The following is a 25,123-nucleotide window of genomic DNA, read 5'->3' on the forward strand; positions in this document are numbered from 1 at the left end:
AGAGGCCTAGCTGCAACACCAAGGCTATTGCTTCAGGACATGTCCAACCCCCCTTTACCCTATCTACATCCATTCACGCTCTCCTCCCCTCCCTCCCCTCCCCTCCCCTCCCTCAGCTCCAAGCTGTGACAGCCAGGCCCTATTTAGCCAAGCAGGCCTCCATCTCCCTCCATCCCTCACCTCCCATTAGCGGGAGAGGCCGCTAAAGATATGGAAATGGCACAAGACATCCTTCAGGCTCGCGTCAGGGGGAGGGGGGGGATCGATAAATTTGACAATCCATGGCATTTAATTAAAATGGCCGCCGGAAGCGAGGCAGTTTGTTTTTCCGTGTGAGCCCCAGCCCGGCGTTTATTGCTCAAATGAATACGTAAGTGTATTCATAAGCACCCCGTACATTAAATCCACCTTACTCTTTGCGACGGGGTGGGGGGGCCTTTCAACTTTTCCACGCTGCAGCGAGCACCGCGGACAGATGAAATTAATATCTCCACCTCTCCCCCCCCCCCGCTGACTTTTAATGTATTCTTGATGCATAAAGAGATATCCTCCTCAACGAGGGCACTGACAAATGAACGTCGGCCGCAGTCAGCTCCTCTGATTTGCCTGTCTGTGACAGTGGCGACCTTATGTGCCAATCAGGAGGAAAAATAGTCAACAGTAAACGTACACTGACAGAGGCGTGGGATAGATAGGTTCAGCCTTCGTCTGGGCGGCTGACGTTTTTACGTGTAGATCAGCGGCCTATGACTGACAGGTATTATGGTTAACTAAGCACAGGGATCCGAGAGCAGTATCAGAGGATGGGCAGACTTTGATAATTGACCTTGTACAGCCTCTCCGTCGTTCTTTATTAAAACTTCATTTAAAGAAGAACAACCCCGGGTGGCTGCTGCTGAAGACGCTCTCTCACTCTCTCTATCTCTCTCTCTCCCTCCCTCCGCAGCCATAATGGATTAGATAGGAATCCATTATGCATTCCACACAAGAAAAAAGTAGGGCCCGAGACCTGCTTAAAAATATATTTTTAGTACTGAAAATTAATGTGTTCACACAAGCCACTGAATCATTTTAAATGTTCTTTTTTAGTATATTAGGTATATGTGTTGAGAAGACCTATATTTCAACGAGGCCATGGGCCCAGCGGTGCGAGAGTAATGGGCGTGTTAATTTATTCATGATTTTAGCTGTGTCGTTATCTGTGTTTTTTCTCGTGGTTGTTAGTGTATTGTTTTATAGTGTATACAGTGTGCTTTGAAATCCATGTCTTGTGTTGTTGTGGGACGTCTCGCTCATTTCCGCACATCTACCCTTTACAGGGTTTAAATGTCAGCAAGGAAGAGATACCACCCCACCAGCCGGGACGCCTGCCTGTGTGTGCTCCATTGACCCACAGACACTTATAGAGAAGGTGTCAGCCTATACCTTCTGCACTCCACTGTAACCTCTGTTTTATCTACCATACTCTACAGACTGTGTTTAGGCCTAGATGCTTATATATCTGCAACACAGACAGTAGCCCACAGACTTCACATGGTAGCCTACCTGTATCTGCTGCACCACTGTAGCCTAAAGTGTGAATTTTGCTGGCAGTCGACACTAGCTGGTTTGTAAGCAAAAACTCTTAAGGATGCAGCTACCAAACAGTGTATACAGGGAACTGAAGTTAACTCTATGGCTGGTGTAACGCCATATTGACTCCCATTATGAACAATAACAGTTTTCAGGAAGTTTATATATAAGCGACCAGTAGGGTTTGATGGCTGGTGTTTTCAATCTAGCAGCTAAGCCCATGGATTTAATGTTGGTTTATCAGTGCTAGCATGGCTAAGCTAATATACAAGGTGTGGCTATAGTGAATGACCGCTTCAGCTCCCTATATGCAACTGCTTTGGCCTCAACTACCAGCAGATGTACAACAGTAATTAGTCGTGGCATTTCACCATCCTGACATTTCCACTTATCTCCAGTCTCTCTCTCTCTCTCTCTCTCTCTCTCTCTCTCTCTCTCTCTCTCACACACACACACACACACACACACACACAGCAGACCCCAGCTTTAATATTTGCCTTGGACAATGGTCCACTCATTGTCCACTCAAGAGTTTCAAAAAATGGAATGATTATCAGGCGTATAATTTTTTACAATTCTAATTTCTGGGGTATTAAAAGGTTAGATTGCACCATCAGGTTGACTGTGAGCGCAGGTGCTGATTAAGTTGATTCACTGAGGCAATTACGGCCGGATCCCCTTTAATTACTGTGGGTTTTATTGCGACTGCGTGATAATGGTGCACAGGGCCTGCAGGAGTTTTAGATGGAGATGAGATTGCACAGTATCACACACACACACACACACACACACACACAGATCCACACAGGACAGAAGAGATCTTTCACACAGACACTCACACACATAAATGCAAAAGAGAGGGAAAAAATGGCTCCCAGACACACACACGCTCTCTCTCTGTCTCACACACACATGCACACACACTGTCGTTAGGCGGAGGGGTTGGGGAATACTAACTGGACAGAACTTACAGGCCATGGCAAGGCAGAGACTGATGTTGGCTACCATCCGACAGAGCTAAGACTAGTGCTGTGTAAGCTCAGGGGTGGTGTGTGTGTGTGTGTGTGTGTGTGTATGTGGAGGTGGGGTGGGGGGGGTTGGTTATAGTGTCTCCTAACTCTGTGATACACACACCTACATTGGGTTAAATTCACAATGTGTCCTGCCACACACATACACACGCACAGAAACAGACTGACACCTCGAGACACCCTCCTACCCTCCACATCCCCCTTCACACACACACACACACACACACACGCACACACTTGCCACCCCACTCAACGCAGGCGTGCAATGAGAGCCGAGTCGACAGCTACACAGCAGGCAATATCCCCTGCCTTCAGCCACGGTGCCTGTTTTCGGATGCATCTGGTTAGTAAAAGCTGACAGAGGGCCGGCCATGCCTCAGAGGACAGCGGAATGAGGAATTTCGGCGTTCCTCCACATCACCCCTGAGACGTGGGAAACGCCGGAGTGCCCTCCACCCCCACCCCCACCCCCCCCACCCCCACCCACACACACACGCACCACCGAGATGTGCTCCCAAGATTCCCTGTCACCGGGAATGGAAATCGAAAGCGGCACACACATCCGTTATCTAAATGTTAACTCCAGTGCCCTTCTTGTTGTCACAGCCGGGCGAGGTTAGCCAACACCAGGTGAGGAGCTTTGCTTTGGGCCCATGCCATGGTACACCCCTCTCCGCGGGAGGAGAGGGACGGCTCCCGCACAGACCAATCGCAACGGAGAGGGAATCTAACCTCCTCTATCCAGTTTGTTAGCCTATGTGAGTGAGGTCTAGCAGGGAGGGGGTTGTCATGCATCATGCAGATCTATCACAGTCATGTTCTAATCAGATTTTTCGCTTTATGGCTAATTGGCTGGTAAATAATTTGGCGCAAACGGTGATGGGCTTGTGTCACTGCTTTGTGCGTTCCTCTGGGTTTTCTTAGATTACCTGCCCACATTAAATAAAAATGTTTGAATTAATCTTTGATTTTATGGAATATGATACAATGCAGTAAAAATGAGATCTGTAAGCACTCTATCATTTAAAATAGTTACTATTCCATTCATACGGTCAAGATATGTCACAGAAATAGGGGAGAAAATCAAATAAAACTGCTTGTTTGGATATCCTAACTTTGGCTTGTATATACAGTATACAGAGGCCTTGTAAGGTTGGTGGTTGATCAATAATTTCAATGCAAATAGTGGCAGTGCATGCTCACACTACTTATTAGGTGCAGTGACCTAAAGGAATGATCGCAATATGACCTGTGATTGGTTGATTCAAAGGGGAGATCCAATCAGAACACAATCAACCTCCTTGTTGCTGACGATGAGCAAAACAGTTGGTTCAGGACCAGCTGTCATATTCAAGTAAAATCACAAGTTATCGCCATGTGTCTGATTCTTAAACTATGGGCCAACATAGGACACATTACAAGAGAAGCTGTTTTCATTAGACTGGGCCCCTGGGTGAGCACCTTATTTCTCAATTTTTGAGTCCTGGAGTGGAAAAGTTGAAGAACCTTTGACCCAGTACGTACTGCAGGTCATGTTGGCAGGGTGGAGCACCCTCAAAGCTCTGTCCTGGGTGGCTCTCGGAGGTGCTGATGAATCACTGCATCGTGACATCTGCCTGGCCTCAACCCAGAAGAGATGTGCGAGGCATGCAACGTCTCAGCACTTCCCCGGGAGCCCCCCCCCCCGTGAACAGGAAGGGGTGGGGGTGGAGGGAGGGAGGAGAGGGAGACGGGCGGAGACAAGTGGACCGATGCGTGGACGGACTGGAGACCGTGCATGCAGCCTGAATCCGGCACTGGAGGTATTTACGCTCCGACGGTCTGCGGGAGCCGGATATATTTAGCCGCCGTAGAGTTATCGCGCCGAGATGAGATTTCAAAGTGAGGTACCTGTTTGAAGATGCATGGCATTCCACGAGGGTGGGCGAGGGCCGCCGGGCATAAATCTAGCGCCCCTGCACCTGGTGTGAGGACAGGGAGGGGCGCGTGTGACACCTGAGATTTGAAACGACTTCCACGTAACCCGTGCATGCGTAAACCGCACGCGCTCACACCGTGTAAATTTACACTACGAGTGAATGCACAAAAAAACTTCACTTCTTAAAAATGTCCACGCAGCCGCACACACCTACACACCCACACATTGTGCGTATTACACTTTCCCCCCCTGTGCCTTTCCTTTTCTGTTAGATCTAATTCCCCTGGATGTTCTCTCTGTCATCCATCATGGTCTGATCTTGGCTGGAGGAGATCCTGAGAACCACAGAGTTAGAAGGGATAGAAAAGACACTTTGTGGTGCATCGCAGTAATCTCCTTCAGTAACACCTAAGATGCCTGCTGCCACAGAGGTTTGATCATATTGTCATGGAAATGAGCGTCATTTTATATGTGGACGAAGCTCAAAAAGCTGGCAAACGTGTCTTCACGATGTGTACTCATTTGTTTCCTGGGTCCAATGCGAGGCACACCAATTCTCACATCTATGATAACATCAAAACATTTCTGTGGCGGCCATCTTAAGCGGATGAGCCAAAGAAATGACCTTTACGAATGGTGCTCTGAATGAGAAAGCCCTCTCTGTCTGTTTTCCCTCACTACTGAGAACAGAGCTTTCTTAGGCCTGGAAGGCAGCTAGCACTGCCATTAAGAAGCGCCCTCTTTCATTATACATGCAACACCATTAATTACACTGGAGCAGAGGTGGCAAACAGTGAACAAACATCAAGCGAACAAACATCTAGTGCTGAGGAGTAACAGTAGGATTATCAGTAACAGACTCAAATGAGGGGGATATTAAGTGAAGATTAACCTTTTATGGCATGAATTCATATTGACATAAGATCTGTGTTGTGCTAGTGTTAATATATTGGCAAGCATTCTGCGGTTCTCTGCATATTAAATCAAAATGTCTGAATCCTTCCAAGATTTCATGGAATATAACAGTTTTTTAGTGCTCATTTAGAATATGCCGTTATGTTTTTATTCTCAAAATCTAGCAGAAAATGGGGGGGGGGGGGGGGGGGGGGGGAATTGACTTGAAAAGCTTGTTGTGATATCAAGCTTCATTTGGCTGCCCACAAATCACAACTGTGGTTTGTGGAGGAGGAAGCTTTTTCGAAAGGCCCCAGAGGTCTTGTTGTACCAATGAAGGGTCTATTACTAATCTATCAGACCCAATCACAGTTTATGTTGATGTTCTTAAGATATCAGAAGACCTTGCTTGTTCCCCTCTCCCTGTTGATTTCACGCTGCTCTGAGGGCTACATGCCACAAAGCCACAATTTCCTCCTGTAGATGACACCAAAATAAAATCTTTATTGGGCGTCTCTGTGTCTTTACATGCACCCCCTCACACACACACTCCCCATCCATCTCTGGAACAGAAGGATGACTCTCACAGATTCTCTCTCTTGTGAGGAATTTACCCGGCTGCAGATTACATTTTCAGGAATCCGCAATGTCAATGACACTATTGGCAGCTGTGTTAAACAGGAGGGCATGGTGTGTGTGTGTGTGTGTGTGTATGTGTGTGTGCATGTAGGATGGAGTTGCTTTGTAAAGCCGCTACCCACTTATTGCATTTCCCCCGAGCCTGTGACTCATTAATCAAATATTCATACATCCCTGTAAATACATGGCGAACACAGCCGACCCTCACAGCGGTCCGTGCCCCCCAGCACAAACGCTCTTTCATGTTTGTGACAAAAATCCCCCAAATCCCCCGTCCCCCTCCCTCCGCCTCCCTCCTGTCCATTCAACCCTTCCTCTTCCTCTCCCGTCTTCCAAGGCATCAGAATGTCACCGGTCCTTTTGCCGCCGCATACTTGATGTTCCCGCTCTGTCCACACAGCCGGCCGGCCGTCCACTTAAAAACAACCACGGACAAACACACAGATCAGACAGGGGATCTAAATGATGCCTTTATGCCGCTGCTTCTCCATGGTGGAGATGAGAACAGATGAGGGATTCTTCTTCCTCTCTGTCCATCCATCCTCACCCTTGCCCTGGCACCCCCACACAAGGGACAGTTCCCTCCCTTAAAAAGCCCGGCTCATCATAATACAAGAATTTGTATTGTACGGGAAAACAGTCCGGCATTGCTCAAACCAAGGGGGCAACAGACAGATTATCCATGGTAACAGAGCTTTGCACACAAGGATATTTTCTTTTCCTCCACAGGCAGACACAATCGCCGCCAGTGTCACTGGGTCACATTTTTTCCGGTCCCTGGTTAATGGGCTGTAGAGATGGTTAGCACGTACGATTAGTTTTAATCTACTACATTTGACTGGGAGAGAAAGGGATTGAATACATTTCAACACACCACTGAGGTTTGCATCCAGCATTGAAAATGAGACAAACAGATTTTTTTTCTTCTTCTTCTTCTTCTTCTTCTTCTTCTTCAGTCGCTTCAAGTTCTTCAAGTGGAGCCAAAGGAAGCAAACCGATTAAGAAACTCAAATGTTTTGACTTTATTCAACTTTTCTGCACAGCAGTGTAAAAATCAATATTCTGCATTGCTGAGATTAATGACGTTTATTAATGCAAATAGAAATGTGGATGTAATGTAGGAAAGCACAAGTGATAGATTCAATAGTCTAAATATTGAAGTGAGCTGTACCAAGTCAAATTGCATGATCAAGTAATTGCCACTGAATTTGTAGCATAGGTGTGTATTAAGTTCTATGTTAAAGTAGCCATTGTGAAAGTGCTTCGTGACAATAGCAATGGATCATTCCTTATCACTTATTTCATGTGGATAGCACTGGAAAAAATACACATTAAAAAAGACATGAAAAGTGGCATAATCAATATTAAAATAACACCTTGTGTGGAAAAAATAGCTTTCAAAAATAATGGCTTGAAATAGTTTGGCCACAACTGTTAATTGCACACAACATATATAAATAATAAAACTGAAATGCACTGTTATGCACTGTCAATATGTTCATGTAATGTAGATTGCTATTCCATATGAACTCTCTTTTGCAATGCCCAGAAGTGTATTTCTATTCATTAGCTCCTCAGCATCTGTTTTAACTCTGTGTGTGTGTGTGTGTGTGTGTTGTACAATAGATACTTAATAGTTTTGCAATCATCTACAGCACCCTGTTCTCAAGTGGCAATTTATAATAGATAGTGCTTACAGTGAGGTACAGCACACAACACTATTATTCCTCTCACATACTCTCCTGTCACCACCGGTCATTTTCACGGTGATGCATATCTCCGTCACAGTTAATACCACTCACACACGAAAACACGCAAAGGCAAGCAAACAATCGTATCATCACACAACATCATCATACATTATTGCTAAGAGAAAGAAATGAGCTCTAGTGTGGGCAAAAAGAAACGTTGGCAGAATTATTAAAATAGTGTCCTTCAGAAGCCGTGCGGTTCGGCTGCTGAGGTGTTTCAGACGGGTGGAGAATTAATCCTGTTTGATGAAACGTTCTTGGCAGAGTAGTTTGGAAAAGTTACTTGACTCAGTCTGTCTCAGAGAAACAGAAAGCCCTTGGCCCACATTTATCAAGGCTTTTTCCACACTCCTCTCAGCCCAGGGCCAACCAGGCTTTAGGGACTCAGTAGTCCAGGCCTAACTAGGTGTTTAGTTCTGGGCTAACAAAGATATTACGCTCACTCAGTCTAAAGAGGGCTAACACTGATTTCAGGGCTAGTTAACTCTGCTCTGCATCATGGTTGGCTTTGGCTTTATAAAGCGCTTTAGACTGGGACTGCTGATCTAGAGCTAGCGCTGATTCTGCCCAAATCCCCTTGAGACTGTCTCCTTCATTATGATCTGAGGTACAAAACTGATGAGAACTCCCAAAAATCTGGGGTGTTGATAAATAATCCCTATCAGTAGTCTGTCTTAAATCCACAAAATTAGAAACAATTGTGCAAAATGACTGGTGTTCCCCTTTATGACCCTGGATGAGCAGACAGAGAAAGTTAGGCCATTAAAATCAGCAGGGCCCGCCCAAAAAAATATTCCAATGCTTCCTGGTAGAGCGTTCGGCAAGCTTACATTGCCAGGCAACAACTACAATTCCATCCAGTTAATAACAGTTTTAGCTAAAAATTGCCCGGCAACATTTCCAGGAAGTCTAAACTGAATCACTGTAGGCTTGAAAAGTTCCGTACGCCTCAGTGTCACAACATTATTAGACACTTTGGATACGGAGCAGTTTGACAAAGTCACCTCTCCATTCATTCAAAGAGGAACTTCCCTGTCCGTAGCCTTAAACAGCGGCGTCAGAGCAAGACAAAGTCCCCGGCGGTGGCGGCCGCCCTCCTCGGGTCACGGATGAAGGGCCACTCTCTCTTCTCTGGGGTCAGGCCTCCAGACAGGTCGTAATCTCTGCCGTGACCTTGCATGAAAGTGAACGCCGGGTATTTCTCCCGCGCCGACGGCTGCAGCACCTGAAACGAGAACGGAGCGGTGTTAAGCGCTATGTGTTACCCCTATACGTTTTCCTTAAGAATCTATCGCTATCAACGTATCCTCACCCTTGACCTGGCATTTCATGGCATTTGCCCTGCGTTTCATAATTTCATCTAACAAGGGGCATCTGGCTCCTTTTTTTTAATTCCCTTTCAGATTGGACATTTTAGCACACAAAAATAGAGACATAAGAGTCCTTCAAGTAGAAGCAGGATAAGTTTAAGGAGGGGAGACTCTGGTTCACAGCATCTAACCAACTGGCTGATTGGTTTGAAAACCAAGAACCAAGTCAGATTCATGGCTAAATGGTGCCACCTGCTGGTCAATTTCTATCACGCTGTAAGACCCGCATTTGCCAATATAAACTGAAAAATGTATACAAAGTGAGCTATATTCACCACATTTCTTCCTTAATATTTTTTAGTTGTGAAATGACTAATGATGCTGGCAATGGATGAGTGATAAAAAAACCCCCCCTGCATTCCTCACCTTCGATAGCTCTTGGCTGATTCTCTCATAGTCATGGACACTTCTAGAATAGAAACCTATGGTGCAGCTCGGGTCCATCTTGCTGAAAGGCATCTTCTTTGGCGACGGGCAATGATACGACTAGACAAAAAGAGACAAAATACATCTGAAAATATTCATTCATTCACTGCGGGGCACAATATTGGATGGCTGCATCAACACTGAATAAGCTGTATTCTGCATCATTTGAAGAATGAAATCCCATTTATCCGCTGTCACAGCATACATAAATTTACAACTTGGGTGTGTTGTCACATTGTATACCACAGCATGCAAAAGCATAAAGCAAAGTTGCTATACTGTGGTGTAATGATAAATGCTGCTTTTTATGTGTTGGTCCTGAAATATTCAGGCTCATAGTACCTGATCCTGTATTTGCCGTATTTCTCTTAAGCGGCAGCTTCACATATCTGAGCAGCAAATAAATCAGCAGATAGGGACTCGGTAATTGAGCAGAGGGCTGCTTTAAGATTCATACCCTTAAGTACTAACAGAAACTATTAAATTCACATTACTGGGGCCCCAGTCAGCTCGTCTGTGTAATTTCACATTACCTGGAGAGGGAAATCGCTGGTGCTGACATCCACAAAAGACTGACAGTAATGAGGGTCCATGTAAATCAAGCTGTCATCTGCAAGGACAAAACAAAAGACAAGTTATTCAAAAACATCGGATTATTACAAAAACGCGCTTCTCTCCAATTTCTATGCAGAACAGCTCAAAGTCACCCGCTCGGCCTACTGTTAGGCTTCTGTGCGTCAAATATGCCTCCCAGAAGGTTGTTGCTTTTTAATATCCACCAGGGTGGATTAAATTCTGCATAATCAGATGCGTTTGTACAAGCACATTCTTTACACCCACAAAAAAGGGGCTGTCATTTAATTTTTGTGTGGGGGAATTACTTTTACAAACACGCAATTATATTCGACCATTTGCATATGATAAATGCGGCGCTGAGCCGCGCCTTGGCAGGGAGAATGTATTGCTTGTCATTTAGACATCATCCACCACTGTATTTCAAATTGGTAAAATGTAAATGCGTAAATATTGACTGCCAAGATGTACAACTGAAGGTTCCTCCCGGCTCCTGAAGGTGATGGAGAGTGGCTCACTTTGGGGCCCGGATGAAATTTATGCATGCCTCCTATGGAAATCAATTACAGCACACAACTTGGGAGGTTTACTTGTGATAAATGGGCGAGGCTTTGATGGGTCAGAGAGAATAAAGTAAGCCCTGCTTCACTCGCTACCGTCTCCACTCCTCTCTGCTTTCCTCATGCAAACAGGAATGCATTAACTTACTTTGTCTCTTCATACAAGGAGGGTATATTATGCAAAACCATCTGCTATTCACACTAACCTCTCTCTCTCTCTCTCTCTGTGTCTCTCTCTTTTTTCCACTAGGCAAACACTAACCTTGAAATCCCACAAAGTAGCAGGCCTGTTTGGGCTTCCCTCCGATGATGCCTATGCAGTACTCCAGACTCAGGATGCTCTAAGTGCAGAGAGAAGGACAGAGAAACAGACAGACAGCTTGAATACTTTAAGCTTGGTTCCTTCATATTTCTATTACAGTAAAATGGGTATTTTCAATTCACCATTTCCCCCAGTGATCACTTCCTTTTTATGTTAATTACTCTTACTTTCTCACTCTATACCTTCATTACTCTTACTCTTGACACGCTATCTTATTCTTGGTGCCATGCCTCTTTTCATATGTGAAATTGCAAGCATTCAGTAACCAGCAGCGCAAAACTAGGGTTCCAAGGTACAAGTGTGTGTGTGTGTGTGTGTGTGTGTGTGTGTGTAATTCTCTGATCACAACCTAGTTAAACTTGTTTGGCTAAATGAAAGTTTGAGAAAAAACAATCCGTGATCAGCTTCTCACCTTTACAAAGTTAAAGTACTCGGGGTTGGTCTTCTCCCCGCCCAGCCGCACCGGGACGAGGATGATGACGGCTCGGCTGTCCGACAGGGAGGAGGCAGACGATTGGCTGTTCTGTGGGGGAGGGGCATCCGATCTCCCAGCAGAGGCCTGCCCCGCCCCTGATGCCCTGTGGCTATCGACGACATCGGCACTGTACACTGTGGAGGATCGATAACGCAAAAGGTCAGATGGGGGTCATCTGTCTGTCTGTCTGCATGTCTGCCTCGTCTATCTGTCAGTTTGCTCTCCATCAGTCTTGTCTGTTCATCAGTCTGTCGGTCAATCAGTTGGTCTTCCTGTCTATCTTTTTGCAGCTGTTCCTGATTATTGAACTATGAGCATGACTTATATGGATTCTTTATGATTATAATGTTTTGTTTGTGGGATACAAAATTCCTCTGCATACTTTGGTCTGTGACATTCTCCAAATACATGTTTATTTGATACTCTGAAGTTGCTGGATTATATTTACACCTGGCATTAAAATGTGACATACACAGTGAAATGTGATTTCTCTTTCCCTTAGCAGAACTCAGATTTTCAAGCATGTAACTTCCTCTTGTAAAATTTACACCCTTTAAAATGAACAGCAAATACTTGTTCCCCCAGTATCCTGGCAATCCCTTATTGACCAGTAAGTTACTTTCTGAGCTGCCTGTTTGTTTTGCATATGATTCCTGGCTGAACCTGCGCAAAAGTTTATTTCTGTGTACATTGCTTCTATGTGTGGATCGGAGACCATGTTGCTTGTTGTTTTGTTGTTTGTTGTTAATGTGGCCAAATGCGTATATGACCACTTATGGAAGTGGATGATTGGATCTTCAATGCGTCTTGGGTGCATTTACGGCTGGATTTTATGTGTTTTTGCTCTATCCGATTACAATCTGATCACCCAGGAAGCATGTGGGGGTCGTTGTGTCTGTAAGAGTGGAGTTCACATCAAGCTTGTAAACACACCAACACACACACGCTTGCACACAAACAGATACAGTATCTTGTACTCTGGCTATTGAGAAGAAGGACTTGAAATAAAGCCCAGGTTATTGGGGTTAAGAAGAGTTTGGAGTGGACGGTAGTGGATTTAGAATGGGTGTGTTTGCTGGAGAATGGACAGGGTGAGCCTCCTGTCGCCTCTCTCTGCTGCTCCCCAGGCTCCCAGCAGCAGGAGAGTTGGTAAAAATGAAGGGTCAGTTTGGGCGCTGTGCCCAGTACCCAGCTTTGTCAACAGCAGGATCATCTTTCATACCTGTACAGTCTTGGGAGACGTAGGCAGTTATACCCGCCAAGCCAGGGTCCGTCGCCTCCTCAACAGCTTTCCTAAGAGAGTTAAAGGAGGGAGAGGGAGAGAGAGAGAGAGAGAGAGAGAGAGAGAGAGAGAGAGAGAGAGAGAGAGAGAGAGAGAGAGAGACAGAGAGAGAGAGAGAGAGAGAGAGAGAGAGAGAGAGAAGAGAGTGTGATTGAGAGGTTTTAAGTTCTTTTCAGAGGTTTTAATCCGTTTTTTAAAGGTTACACGTGGAGCTTACATGCTAATTCAACATCAGAGCTGTATGTATATTACCATGAACTTATAAACTTCTCTAATACTGACTTAATAAGAAGCAAACTGGTGTCGGCACCCAGAGGAAACCCAGGCGTAACCACTGAGCCACCGTGCCGCTCCATTGCAATGTAATGATTATTGTAAATAGGTTTAATAAAATGTGTGTCGATGTGATATAATAAAGTGGGCTTGAGTACTTGTGTGGGTCAATCTTCATTATAAATAAAGTATTTTAATAGTTCATTGTGCATGTTAGGAAAGAAGATTTGATGAGGTTGTAACAAGTCTGACTGTTTTGATCATGTAGTGTTACAAAGGCTATTTTATTTACAATTCTATACTTTTAATGTTTAACTTGGAGATTTTATAACTCTTTCAGGCTTTAATGATAAAGATGTTATGTACTATTTTGATGTATCAAACATTTGTCAAGGGTGAGCACTGCATTGATTAGAATTATGGTGGTAGTCCATTAAGCATGATATCATTATCATCACTAGTTATCAATTAGTTATTAAAACATTGCCTACTGACAATGCTTGCGATGCAAGTAAGAAAGAATTGACAAGGATATTGAGAACTACTGGGCTCTGCCTTCATCAGTATGCAGGCTGGAGGGATGTTATAGACTTTATAAAGGATTTGTATTGCTTCACACTGCCAACATCATGTCTCAGAAAAGGGATTGGTGCGGTTTCTCTGGCTCTATGTATTATTACGTGTGCATGTTTTTTATCTATTTGCATGCTGTTTATGCAACTTGAGCGTACATTTTATATAACCTGCCCACACAAGTTAATACTTTGTTACCACAAAATATTTTTTTTCTCCTACATGACGGCCAATCCCGGGCTCTGTAGCGGGCCTAATAAGGTTACTAGAACAGGCATTTCAGACATATGCAGCTCAACAATTACCGTTGAAAATCCTGCATTCTCTGTTTACACTTGGTTTTAAAATGTGTCTTGGGCGATCGGATCACAAGTGGACAGCCGAGACACATCGCCGTTTACACCTGTGTTTATCATGTGTCTCCAAGGTGTCCAGCTGACCACTTGTGTTCAGATTTCGTTACTGCCTACGTCACTTCCGCTAGAAGGTCAAAGGGCCCCGCGTTATTACGTCAGTCTGTCGCCAGACAATAGTGATGGGAATTCCAGCTCTTTTTAGTGAGCCAGATCATTTGGCTCAGCTCAGCAATAAGAGCCGGCTCTTTCGGCTCCCAAATGGCTCTTCATTTAGTACCACTTCTGGCTTTTAGAATTCAGCCAAATTTAGCAATGTTTTGACCTATGATTGGTATGTGTGCACATATATCACTTAAATTATTCAATGTAATTATACTAAACCTTATAATTTCCAGAATACCATAATTTTACATTATGTTTGGTATAAAAACCTTAAATAATGTAAAAACATCAAACACTATTACACGTGTGTATTGAACGTTTTATTTATATTGAACTATCCAAAACACAAACCATTCCAAACAAATGACACTCAAAACGGTGTGTATGATATTTTTACCTTACAAATTCTACATTCTACCTTTAGGTTGTCTATGTTATTAAAATGCATCCAAATGCTACTTCGTTTGCGACTGTCACTCATCTTGTTTTCTGCTGTTCTGTCTGTCATCACACGTGATTGGTCGCACGCACATACACATCAACACAACATTCAGTCAGTGCATGGAGTGCGCATGGCCGAGCAGTGTGGCGAAAACATCATCCTATTATTCTTTCTTGTATTAATTTACAAAAAAAAAGAAAGAAAAAAAGAAATCGGCTCTCAGACGGGAGCCGGCTCCCATCGTTCACTTAAAGGAGCCGGCTCATAGAGCCGACTCGTTCGCGACCGACACATCACTACCAGACAAGCGCCAGATTTGTTTAGCACGGGCTAGCTAAGAAAACAGCAATGTTTCAAGAACTAATATACATGTACGGGCTATTCCAACTGTTGAGATTGACAGGACAAAGTCATTTGCGACTTGCAAAAGAGCGCAGGACAAGACGAAAAAGGAAGAATGTTAGAAAAGCAGTGGCTTTCGCCGCTGCTGTGATAGCCACAAGACCCCGAAGAGCGATATTGCACTCCAACCACGTACATCAGTGCTCCTCTCCATTTTTTCGAGCGTTGGCGCGCTGTCACCAAAACAACCACCACGTCCTGCATTGAAGACATATTTTCCTGTTACGTCCTTGTCGGGGACGCATCAGGACGCATTAGCGTTTATACTACAAAAGATATGTGGTCAAATGCGTCCCAGACAACCTCGGCAAGTGGTTTGAGTGATCGGATCACAATGTGTCTTGGTGGTTGTTTACACTTGTATTTAGCGCTGTCCACTTGTGATCCGATCGCCCAAGACGCATTTTAAAACCAAGTGTAAACAGGGTCTTAGTGTAGATATAGATGCTTGCACTTCTAGTAAGCCTAGAAACTTAAGCGTGTTTTTTCCTTTTTACATCCAATCTTTTGCTACCTCTGCAACTTTATCCTCTCTTTTTAGATACTTTGTATTCAATCACGCCCCATAGTTGTGATTGAAATAATGTGACATGAACAGCAATAAGTCATTATTATGTAATTAAAGCCAGTGGTGGGGTGGATGTGGCATGATACATGCAATATAGTTACTCTCAGATCAAACCTTTTTCTCACTCTGTAATTAGACTTACTTGAAGATGTGTGCCACAACAGCGGGTCCGTACCAGTCCCCTGCCTGTTTCCCCACTGCCAGACCTAAGCGGACCAGCCTGTGGAGGCCCAGCTGAGCCGAGGGGCTGTCCCCAAACCAGGACACCAGAGTGCGGTGGTACACCTCTCTCAAGTGGGCGTCTGCCTCCTCCGCAGCCCCCTGGGCCTGGGCCTGGGCCTGGGCCCGGGCCTGGGGCAGGTGCAGGGGCAAGGGCCCGGGGTTGGAGGGGCTGGGAGAGCCCTGCAGAGAGGCCTCCAGGGACGCCACTAGACGCTTGGCTGCACTGGTAGTCCACGTTTCTGTGTCTAAAGGCTGGAGGGACAGCGCCTCCGACCAGGTCCAGTCTGTGGAGGAATAAATCATGTACAAAACATCAGCTACACTCAACATGAAAGAGCCAATGCAGATCAAAGATTACAGATCTAAAGTCACATTTTGAAACAAGTGTTAATACACCAAAGAAGGCTTGGGAACTATGTTTCCTAAACCACTAATGGAGGTAATTAGGAAAATCTATTTTCTATCCTTCTGTGGTGAACTAACACCTGAATTTTAAAGTGACTTGTTTACCAATGTCAGAGTCTTAACAACATCTTTGGATAATGCTAGGTGTTGAAGAAGCCAATATGCGTAGCTCAGTGGGGAACGATGGTGGCACAAATCAACATGTTGCACAACTGCAAGCCTATGCTTTTGATCACTAATCAAGACAACAATTTCCTGTTAGCATTTGAGAGCAATGCTAGAGTTGGTCGATCAGGATTAAAAACATCTCTCTCCAAATTTCAGGTTGAATACATATTCTTACTATGTATGTACTATACCACAGCTGTTGCAAGTAAATACAGTGGCTTACATGTGTTTTTGAGATAAATAATGTTAATCCCCACTGAACACAAAAATACCTGAATGCCTTGAGAGGGGACTGGGCTAGCGATTAAGGAATTAAAGGACAGGCTCTGAAAAATCCAGAACCTTTCCTTTGGGGGACCTTGAGGCATTATGCAGCAAAATACATATTACAAGAGTGATTTAAATGACCGCAACCTGACAAAATGGCAAATAGCTAGATAAATCATATATACGCTGAAGGGGAAATGGCTCTGTGTTTCCCAAATCTGATGTCACAGATGGAAGTTAATGAAAGGCACTTATTTGACCAGTTCTCTGTGAGAAGTTTTGAACCTGATCATTCCAGACATCCTTTATCAAAGTCCCACCTAGAATATCGCCATTAAGAGTCTTTCAGAACTTGTGAAATTAAAGTTTTTGCCTTAAATCTTCTGCTTTAACAGACAGAATCTAGAGTGCTTCAGTAAGAGAATAGGTATCATTCTATTCAATTATAAGTCTGAGTGTCCCAGTATTTCACTTTTACAGTGCCTTAGCCTTACAAACAGGGTGGGCGCCTAAGGCGGAGAGAATGGGAGTGGCCCAGGCTATAAATGGGGACAGAGTAGTGTCTAAGGCATTAACATAATGACCTTGATCCAAAGTGAATGAAAGTGAAATTGATCAATAAATATCCTTAAGTGGCCATTCGTCATTTTATAGAGAAATATTTCATTAATGACATATTTCGGATTTGACAGAAGAACAAGTTTTAAATATTGTTTTCCAAATGACTGCATTAAACTCGCAGTCGTCTCATTATGTGGACCCGTAAAGTCTAGGACTCTTCAGAGACAATAGAGCTCACAAAGATATGATCAACTTTGCTCATTTTAAAAGTCTTGCATCAACTAAATTAAACTTTCTGTTTCAGGTTGAGACTGCAGAAACTCTGACTAAGAGTCTGGTTCCCTAATCAGAAAAATAGAGAAACTGAAACTAACTGAACTGCAATATAGCAATTGAACATATTTTCAGTGCATTCCTGTATGGTCTAATTTGCAGTTAAGATACATGTAATTTTACAACGAATAACTAGGAAAGTCGATACATTTTATGTTTTATGTATTTTCATCCATTTTGCCTGCTGGGTAAACTGTTCCATTTACATTTCTGAGCTTTTGGCAAATGAGGTTTAACCGTACAGGTGGTGAGTTAGACAGTGGGAGAGGGTTGAGAAGAGAATATAACAGGAAAATGTGGAAAACTGTGAGGAGGTCTTTACAAATTGGCTGCCAGAATAGACCTACGCAAATATCCCCTATCCCCTATGGGTCAGGACCTAAAATGGGCCACAGGCGTATTTCTGGTGGGTCCCCACATGACAAGAAACCTGGGTCTAGGCTAATGTCATTTGGCTTGTCATGGTTCAAACAGTCATTTCCTTTCATGGTCAAAACACACTTGAGCTTTTAGACCAAACAAGCCATAACCTTTACACACTGGGTGCACTTTGAGTGAACTATTCACTGTTGAATGATGGAGGTCAATGGAAAAATTGGACTTGTACTTTCATATATAGCAGGTGGATAATGATTTCTTTTTTCTTGGAAACTTCAGGAAGAAGATTCAAATGCTATCTGTAACCATGCCACATGCTACATATTGTGCTCAAGTATTATTCTATCCACACTATACCCTAAAATCCCAGTGAGATGTATTGAAGGAACCTGATGTCATGCCAGCAAGGATTGGAAATAGAGCAGTTTGAAAGGAAAACCCTATCCAAAACCCTACAACCTACAGTATAAGGGAAGGTGTGACGTATCTTAGAAAATGAAAGTTTGCATACAATCTCAGAAAAAAAAATGTATGTGTGTATTATAATCCTTTTGTAACTCAAGAGAATCTGCAAAAAGTCAATGGAGCTGAATACTTTTGGAAGGCAGTGTGTACTGCAAACACTACCATGCCATCAACAAACTGACCTATACTTTTCGATATACATATGTGTGACATATACTCATATTTTAGGGTGAGAAGCTCTTTAAAGCAGGATGACCCACCACACCTACTCAATGGCAGGGAAACTCCGGGATAGATTAGCACCTTTAAATGAAGAATTAATAAAAAATATATATATATTTTACAGATTTTACAGACTGTTTTTATGAAGCTGTGGTCAGGGGGGAACCTCCATCATATTGGCACTGGACCAACTGACTGGCTGATATCCAATATTTAGTTTGGACTCACCTCTGCCTAAGAAGTGCAGAGTAAGTGCCTGAGCCACCATCATCTGTCCTGCCCTCAGCATGCAGCCCCAGCCGCAGTCGGAGGCCAGGGTGGAGCCGGGCAGGGGGGGGAACTCCTCCCTGTAGGTCAGCCACACCCGGGATGCAAAATCCTTCCGAAAAGCCTCTGCGTTCCCCATGATAAGGTCCTCGTCACAGGCTTCATAGCAGGCTTCTGTAAGGCCGTCGTCATCTGAGGCAAACAAAGGCAACCAATTGAGGGTTTGTGGTTAACTTTTTCCCCTTTGTGTCCTCTGTTGGTCAGAAATCTACTGGCTCTAATCATTTTGTCCTCATGTATTAATCATTTTAAAGTTTCCTATTACACAAGAGATTTTAGCATGTCTATTTTTTTACCTATTGAGTAAGCCTATGTCTCATGCTGAAGCCCGTGGGTCAGTGCAGTGTGTTGTTTATTTTCTGAGACCTTGTTCAGAGGGCTGTAACTTGAGCCAAAATATTTGAGGACAGAGTTAAAAATAATTTCCCACTTCCTCACTAATCATTTCTGGGGCAGAGGCATGCAAAATGTGAAACATTTTACAGTGTCACTATAGGACAAACAGTCTGTGCATGTTTATGCATGTGTATAAAACTTAATATACAACCACTGCAGGTCATCCAGTCTGTGTGTATGTGCATGTGTTATCACAACCATTGTAAGTGCCAATAGCTTTTTTGTATGTGTAAGTGTGTGTGTGTGTGTGTACACCGTACCTTCACACTTAAAATGGTAACATTTTCCCAGAAGAAGCACTGGGGAATTTCTACTGAACGAGGTCTTTGATTTCAGAGCCCAACCTAAAACAGACAGTAAAAACACTCACTGTCGTAGGTCACAGATGGTTAAATATAAGCTCTGAGACATCCTATTCACTCTGTTGACTAACACGCCTACAACACCCATTCAAAGCTCAAGTGCTGGCTCAATCCCAGAGCTCTTTGCATATTTCTCTCTGCCTTCCATCCCGTCTCTCTGCTGTAACTGTCACAAACAAGGTGGGAATAACCACTATCGTCTCAAAACGTAAACAACAAAATCCAAGAAACTAGCTTCCTGGTGAAACAAAGCAGACAGATCAGTGTGGACTGGATATGAAAAATAAATATTTAAAGGGCTGATTCAACAGCAGCAGGTTCTCAGAATACCACATCCTCTGATCCTTATCATGCCTATGTTGTCATGTGCTGCTCTGTTCCCATCTCATCGCTTAAGCAAACGATTGTTTTTGTTCTGCGTCCCCCTGAGTCCATCTTTTTGTGGATCCCTTTGCATTTCATGTCTACACACAGTCCAATTTAGGTTAACTGATAGGTCATATCTAGCTGTTGGAACAACTGACCTAGAATGTGAACTATATAGAAAGAAACGGTTCACTCTATAGAAACAGCAGTGCTGCAGGCGTGGGAAACACAGTGAATTCAAGGTTGCAAATGCACAGACAGGAGTAAACATGGGTGGTAGGGGTGTGTGCTTGCAGCGGCCTCAGGCAAAGTACTTACTGTACTTCACATTGTGCCACGCTGACAAGAACTTTGTCTTCATTTTTTCCACCTCGTCGCTCCCTTTATTCTCCATTTTGACCAGCAAGGAATGGGACCCATCCCAATGCAGCATACAACCCCTGGTACACGGTGGGGAAACACACACACACACACACACACACACACAGAGAGAGAGAGAGAGAGAGAGAGAGAGAGAGAGAGAGAGAGAGATAGAGAGAGAGAGAGAGAGAGAGATAGAGAGAGAGAGAGAGAGAGAGAGAGAGAGAGAGAGAGTTGGCTGTAGCAGTAGCAGTTCCCAATGAAATCACAGCTTAGCTTACAGGGAGCACATCGTTACCTTACGTACAGCTTCTTCGATCCAGTTTTCTGTCATTCACAGCCGCTTTGAAACTCTGTCCAAGAGTTACAAAGTCGTCACGTTACATAAATACTGTAACAACGTCTCGCCATTTACTTGCGGTGTCACTAAACACGTTACATTGCCCAGTGACTGCCAATGTTTACATTTTGAGGAAGTAGAAGAGCCAAGTCAGCGGCTCTCGCGGTGTTTCCACCAGGGGCAAGGTCTAGAAACGATCGTTTTATGTAACAAGCTAACACGAGTGGGTGGCGTTTATTTTCCTTACAATTCCCAATCTCCCAAACGGAGACTCCGTTTGCCCGGGGTATCCGCTGCATCAAAACATGCGCCCCTCTTGTATAAAGGCTGGGTGAAGGGTGATAAAGCCCGAGGCGCAGCTACACCTAAAAATATTTAATCTCCCCCATCATATTACTATTACGATAGCTCTGTGAGATAACACTTAGATGATCATCCGAAAATAATAAGCAGTTTTTCCATTTTCCATTTACCCATTCTTTCAAACATGTTGGTCACACACCATCAGAAGTCCTGCTGCAGTAGTGCTTAAAATTACAGTCAATATAATATACAAATTTATTTCCAGAAGATGTGTTTTCTAGATGCTATTGTAATTTTGCTATTTTGTTTTACCTTTTATCAAATCTGTTTTGTTTGTATTACATTGTTACAGTACAATATAACATTGTAAATATATTTAGCATGTTTATTTATTACTAATTTAATTTTTTTAAAAAAGACTGTCTAGCAAGTGTGTGAGAGTAATTACTGCAATTAAAAATTGAAAACTGAAATATCGTCGTTGGATTAATATGTTGGTTGATTTTATTGTAATCAATGTTAATGGGGAGAAAATACTCAAATGTTTGTTCTATGTTCGCCCACCGGACAAAATTACCCACCGTTGGCTCGATGTCTGTGTACCTAGCAATGTACACCCAGCAGCCTACTATTTCATTCATTGTGTACCGTTACCTTTGCGCTAGGTGTGGCGTGTGTTCTCATTGGGTGTGTGCCGGTGCACACGACTACGTCCATTACGGTAGCGATTCCATTCTCCAGTTTTCCCGTTTTCCCTGTGGCCGTAGTGAGTGGAAAGCGGAGCCTGCCTGCTTGGGAATCTCGCTAAAAGCACATCAGCGGCCACTGCCATGGCTGAACGCCGCGCCTTCGCCCAAAAAATCAGCAGGTAAGGACTCGCCGCTCCAATATGAACACGTATAACACACACTGAGTACTTTGTCTAGGTTATGTGGCTTTTTTTATAGGTCGCCCTCAGAGCCCCGCTGTGGGAACCCTTTTACCACAGAGGCCCAGCCGCCAGCGCAGCCTGGCTGCTCCTAGCTAGCCGCTTGCTCGTTAGCCATATCATCAAAGATGCTCAGACCCACCCAGACAGACAGCGACACCAGCTAGCCGCCTTGCTTTCTTGATTTTTCTTACCGCTAGCAAGGGGGCGAGTTATATTATCGTTCATGTATCGTGTTGTGCAGTAGCCAAACAGGGGTTGTGTTTTCAGTAATTATCCGCACCGAGAGGGACTTGCTGTGTATTGAAAACCGCTGATTTTAGACAGCTAGCTACGCTGTCTAGCTAACGACAGGCAGTTTGGTAGTAGTGGCACTGGTAGAAACGGGACTGAACTTAAGTGGCATGTTTACTAAGACCTGGTTGATAGGAGAGAGCAGGCATCTGTCATCTAGTAAGTCTTGGAACAAAAGCCTCACTCAACAACCATCAAACAGCGATATTATAATCTGATCCCCGCCCCTCAGACAGATCAAAGTAAGCTCTTTAACAAAGGGCTTTGTGTGAATTTTCAGATGCCATCATCCCTGTCAGTGCTAAAGGATAGATAGGTAGATAGATAGATGCAAGGCTCTGGTAGAGATGAACAACTGTCTCCCCTTTTAAAGTGTAATGGCCACAGTTGCAAACATGTTTGCAGTCAAAGCTGTCATTGCTGATTCATTTCAGTGACATATGTTTAGCCTTAGTCAGTGATACAAGCCTGCATGTAGTTTCCAGTTCTGTCTAATCAATGTAAATGTTCTTATATGTACCAGTCACTGTCTAATACTGTAATACTTGCTTGCATCAGTCATTTTATAACTACATCTTGTACTCTGTTAATACTGTAATACTTGAAAGTTATGCACCAGTCACTTAATACCTACACACTGTACTCCTGCTGATCAACACTCAAATATTGTGATTCTGTTAATGCAGAAATTCTTGTATTGCTTTGCATTACTCACTTATATTATTACTGTTAATAGTGCAGTAATACTAATAAGGTAATACTGTGACCACAATAAATAGGTTTTCGTTTCACTGTGCACTTGTGTAAGGTGGAATGACAGTAAGATTGAAGGGAAGCGAATCGTGATAAGTTGTAGTAATACAAATAACACAGAGAAGGCCAGCTAATGTTTTTGTTCTCCCTCTGGAACTGTCACCACACATGTGCACACACCCACACCAAAACACAGAGTTCAAAACAGACCTCTTTACTGGCTGACGTAAGGCCTTACACCCTTCCAGAGGGATTATAATGATCTGAGGTTTTTTGGAAAGGAAGAACCTCTGCTATGAGTTCCTTTTTCTTTTTCCACATTGAAAGTCTGCAGTTAAATCCAAAAGGCTGTGCACGTCTTCATGTGGCTTTAGCAAGTCTGGCAGCCCATATTTGTTAGGTGGAGTTTGAAGGAGAACAACAATGCTTCTATTTTTTCTTCTCCATTTTAGAATTATTAAGTCGGGCAAAAACTCAAAATGGGTTGTAGGCTTGATTCTCAAGTAGAAGACTAACTTTCTCTTTTGGGTGCATAGCTGAAAAAGTTTAGTCTCCTGCAATATGATTCCTTCTTTAAACAGGATGTCCAGCTCTGTCACCTTCACAAAAAACCTTTGGGGAAGTAGCTGTGTGTGTGGGCGAGTGTGCACACATGCCTGTGTTAGTGTTCATGGTTTCTCACAGATTTTTAGATTAGGCTAGTGGACACTGTTTCCCTTGCAGCCGTGTTTCATTTTACAGTGAAAGTGGCACCTCTACCCATTCATGCATGTTGACTCTCAGTATTGGACGTGAAACAACATTGATGAATAGAAAACAACATCACATGTCTTAGTTTTTCCCTAAGCCACAGACTCCTGAATGCTTTGCTTATTCTTTATAGCTTCATGATCTTTAAAAGCCGGCAGCTTGTTGACAAGTGTTGTTACCCTTTTGGGACGAAAGCCAAGAAGGCGGTTTCCCTAATCAAGTTATTCCTCTGTGCAGTGACCAGTGCTAAATAAAGGTCTTGTTGGAGGCATTGGGGAGGACAGTGGAATGTGTTTGCCGGTTCAGTGCTCCTGCCTTTCTCCAGTGGTGACAGCACTGCGCTGCAGAGGCCACTGGATCTTCACTACATCATCATGTTTGTCCTGAGCTGGCAAGTTGGCTTGGCCAGCTTTCATTTTACTGCTTAAGATATTGATGGCCTTGACCTCTTGCGTTCAGCAGCCTGAGTCTGGTTTCCAGAGAGCATCTTCGCTTCAAGATCACCTCTGTCGGTTTTCTTTTATGTTGGAACAGAGATGACCTTAGAACTAAAATGGCTTTGGCAAAGCCAGCCCTGGTTATGACTTTGGCCATGACCTGGCTGACTTGATCACAGCTAATCTTTGCTCTCCATCACTGTAATGGTGGCCGGCTGTTTGAACTAACAGTTATGGGCAATTTAGCTTTCATTATGGATAGGGATGGGAAAATAGGACAAAATGTTGGTTATAGAGAACTAATGTGTCATGGAAAATACTAGTAATCATAAATGTTGGACTCTTATTGCCTCAATGTTACTTGTGTATCATGACCTTGAGTCTCCAGCACCCAGCTGTTGTCCTTGGTTGTAATTTGTTTGTGCCACTTTGGGCTCCTTGCTGCGTTGTTGTTTTGTTCAAGGCAACCGTCTCTGAGTGGTTTTGATGGTTGCTGTGATTTAAAGAGGCTGTGTATGTGTGTGGCCGCAGCAGCAGTTGAACACCATGAGCTTTGTGCTGACCACTGGGGTCCAGGCGGTTTTATTTGTTTCCCTCCTCTCTGTCTGGATGTAATATATGATGCTGTCAGAGGGGACACAGTATGGCTATGAGCAGAGTCACAGAGAGAGAACCCTCAAGGGACAGGAACCATAATACTCAATGTTAGTTAGCCTTGTCTTCAGCAGAAGTGCAGCTCAAGGCTATCTAGCCCACCTACCGCTCCTGTAGACTATCTAGTGTATTTACACACTGGCCTTGTTGGGTCATCCATATATCCCAGTAGCACTACCCTTATGATCATTCTGTACTTAGTTTCAGGCCTTAAATGGACCCTGGCAAAATACAGCCTCTGTT

At 43.7% G+C, this 25,123-nt stretch overlaps 2 protein-coding genes across 5 annotated transcripts in view; one reads left to right on the plus strand and one right to left on the minus strand.

Moving 5' to 3' along the window:
• Positions 1-8,862: 8,862 nt before the first annotated feature.
• On the minus strand, positions 8,863-20,882 carry atg4c (autophagy related 4C, cysteine peptidase). Of its 2 annotated transcripts, XM_078285675.1 has the most exons (11): positions 20,720-20,882; positions 20,380-20,501; positions 19,594-19,677; positions 18,839-19,069; positions 15,732-16,095; positions 12,754-12,824; positions 11,469-11,665; positions 10,997-11,075; positions 10,135-10,211; positions 9,542-9,661; positions 8,863-9,030 (listed from the first exon to the last, which is right to left on the minus strand). In XM_078285675.1, exons 2-11 carry the CDS (start codon positions 20,492-20,494, stop codon positions 8,863-8,865), a joined length of 1,506 nt encoding a protein of 501 aa, XP_078141801.1. In that variant the 5' UTR covers positions 20,495-20,501; positions 20,720-20,882. The 2 variants fall into 2 exon arrangements, with proteins under 2 accessions (XP_078141801.1, XP_078141802.1); XM_078285676.1 differs by lacking the exons at positions 19,594-19,677; positions 20,380-20,501.
• A 953-nt stretch (positions 20,883-21,835) lies between these two features.
• dock7 (dedicator of cytokinesis 7) overlaps positions 21,836-25,123 on the plus strand; it is a 60,023-nt gene continuing 56,735 nt past the window's right edge. For all 3 annotated transcript variants that reach the window (XM_078285481.1, XM_071925671.2, XM_071925672.2), the window contains exon 1: positions 21,836-21,932. In XM_078285481.1, coding sequence (XP_078141607.1) covers positions 21,895-21,932 — 38 coding nt within the window. In that variant the 5' untranslated portion in view covers positions 21,836-21,894. The remainder of the gene's footprint in view (positions 21,933-25,123) is intronic.

The sequence above is a fragment of the Centroberyx gerrardi genome, chromosome 9, assembly GCF_048128805.1.
Source record: "Centroberyx gerrardi isolate f3 chromosome 9, fCenGer3.hap1.cur.20231027, whole genome shotgun sequence".
Classification (NCBI taxonomy): Eukaryota; Metazoa; Chordata; class Actinopteri; order Beryciformes; family Berycidae; genus Centroberyx; species Centroberyx gerrardi.

Excerpts from the sequence above, each read along its gene's own strand:
- atg4c (XM_078285675.1), bottom strand. The coding sequence starts at position 20,494 with ATGCTGCATTGGGATGGGTCCCATTCCTTGCTGGTCAAAATGGAGAAT. Across the intron at positions 11,666-12,753 it reads CGTCTCCCAAGACTGTACAG|TGTACAGTGCCGATGTCGTC; the intron begins GTATGAAAGATG and ends GATCCTCCACAG. Across the intron at positions 9,031-9,541 it reads TCAGCCAAGAGCTATCGAAG|GTGCTGCAGCCGTCGGCGCG; the intron begins GTGAGGAATGCA and ends TTCTCGTTTCAG.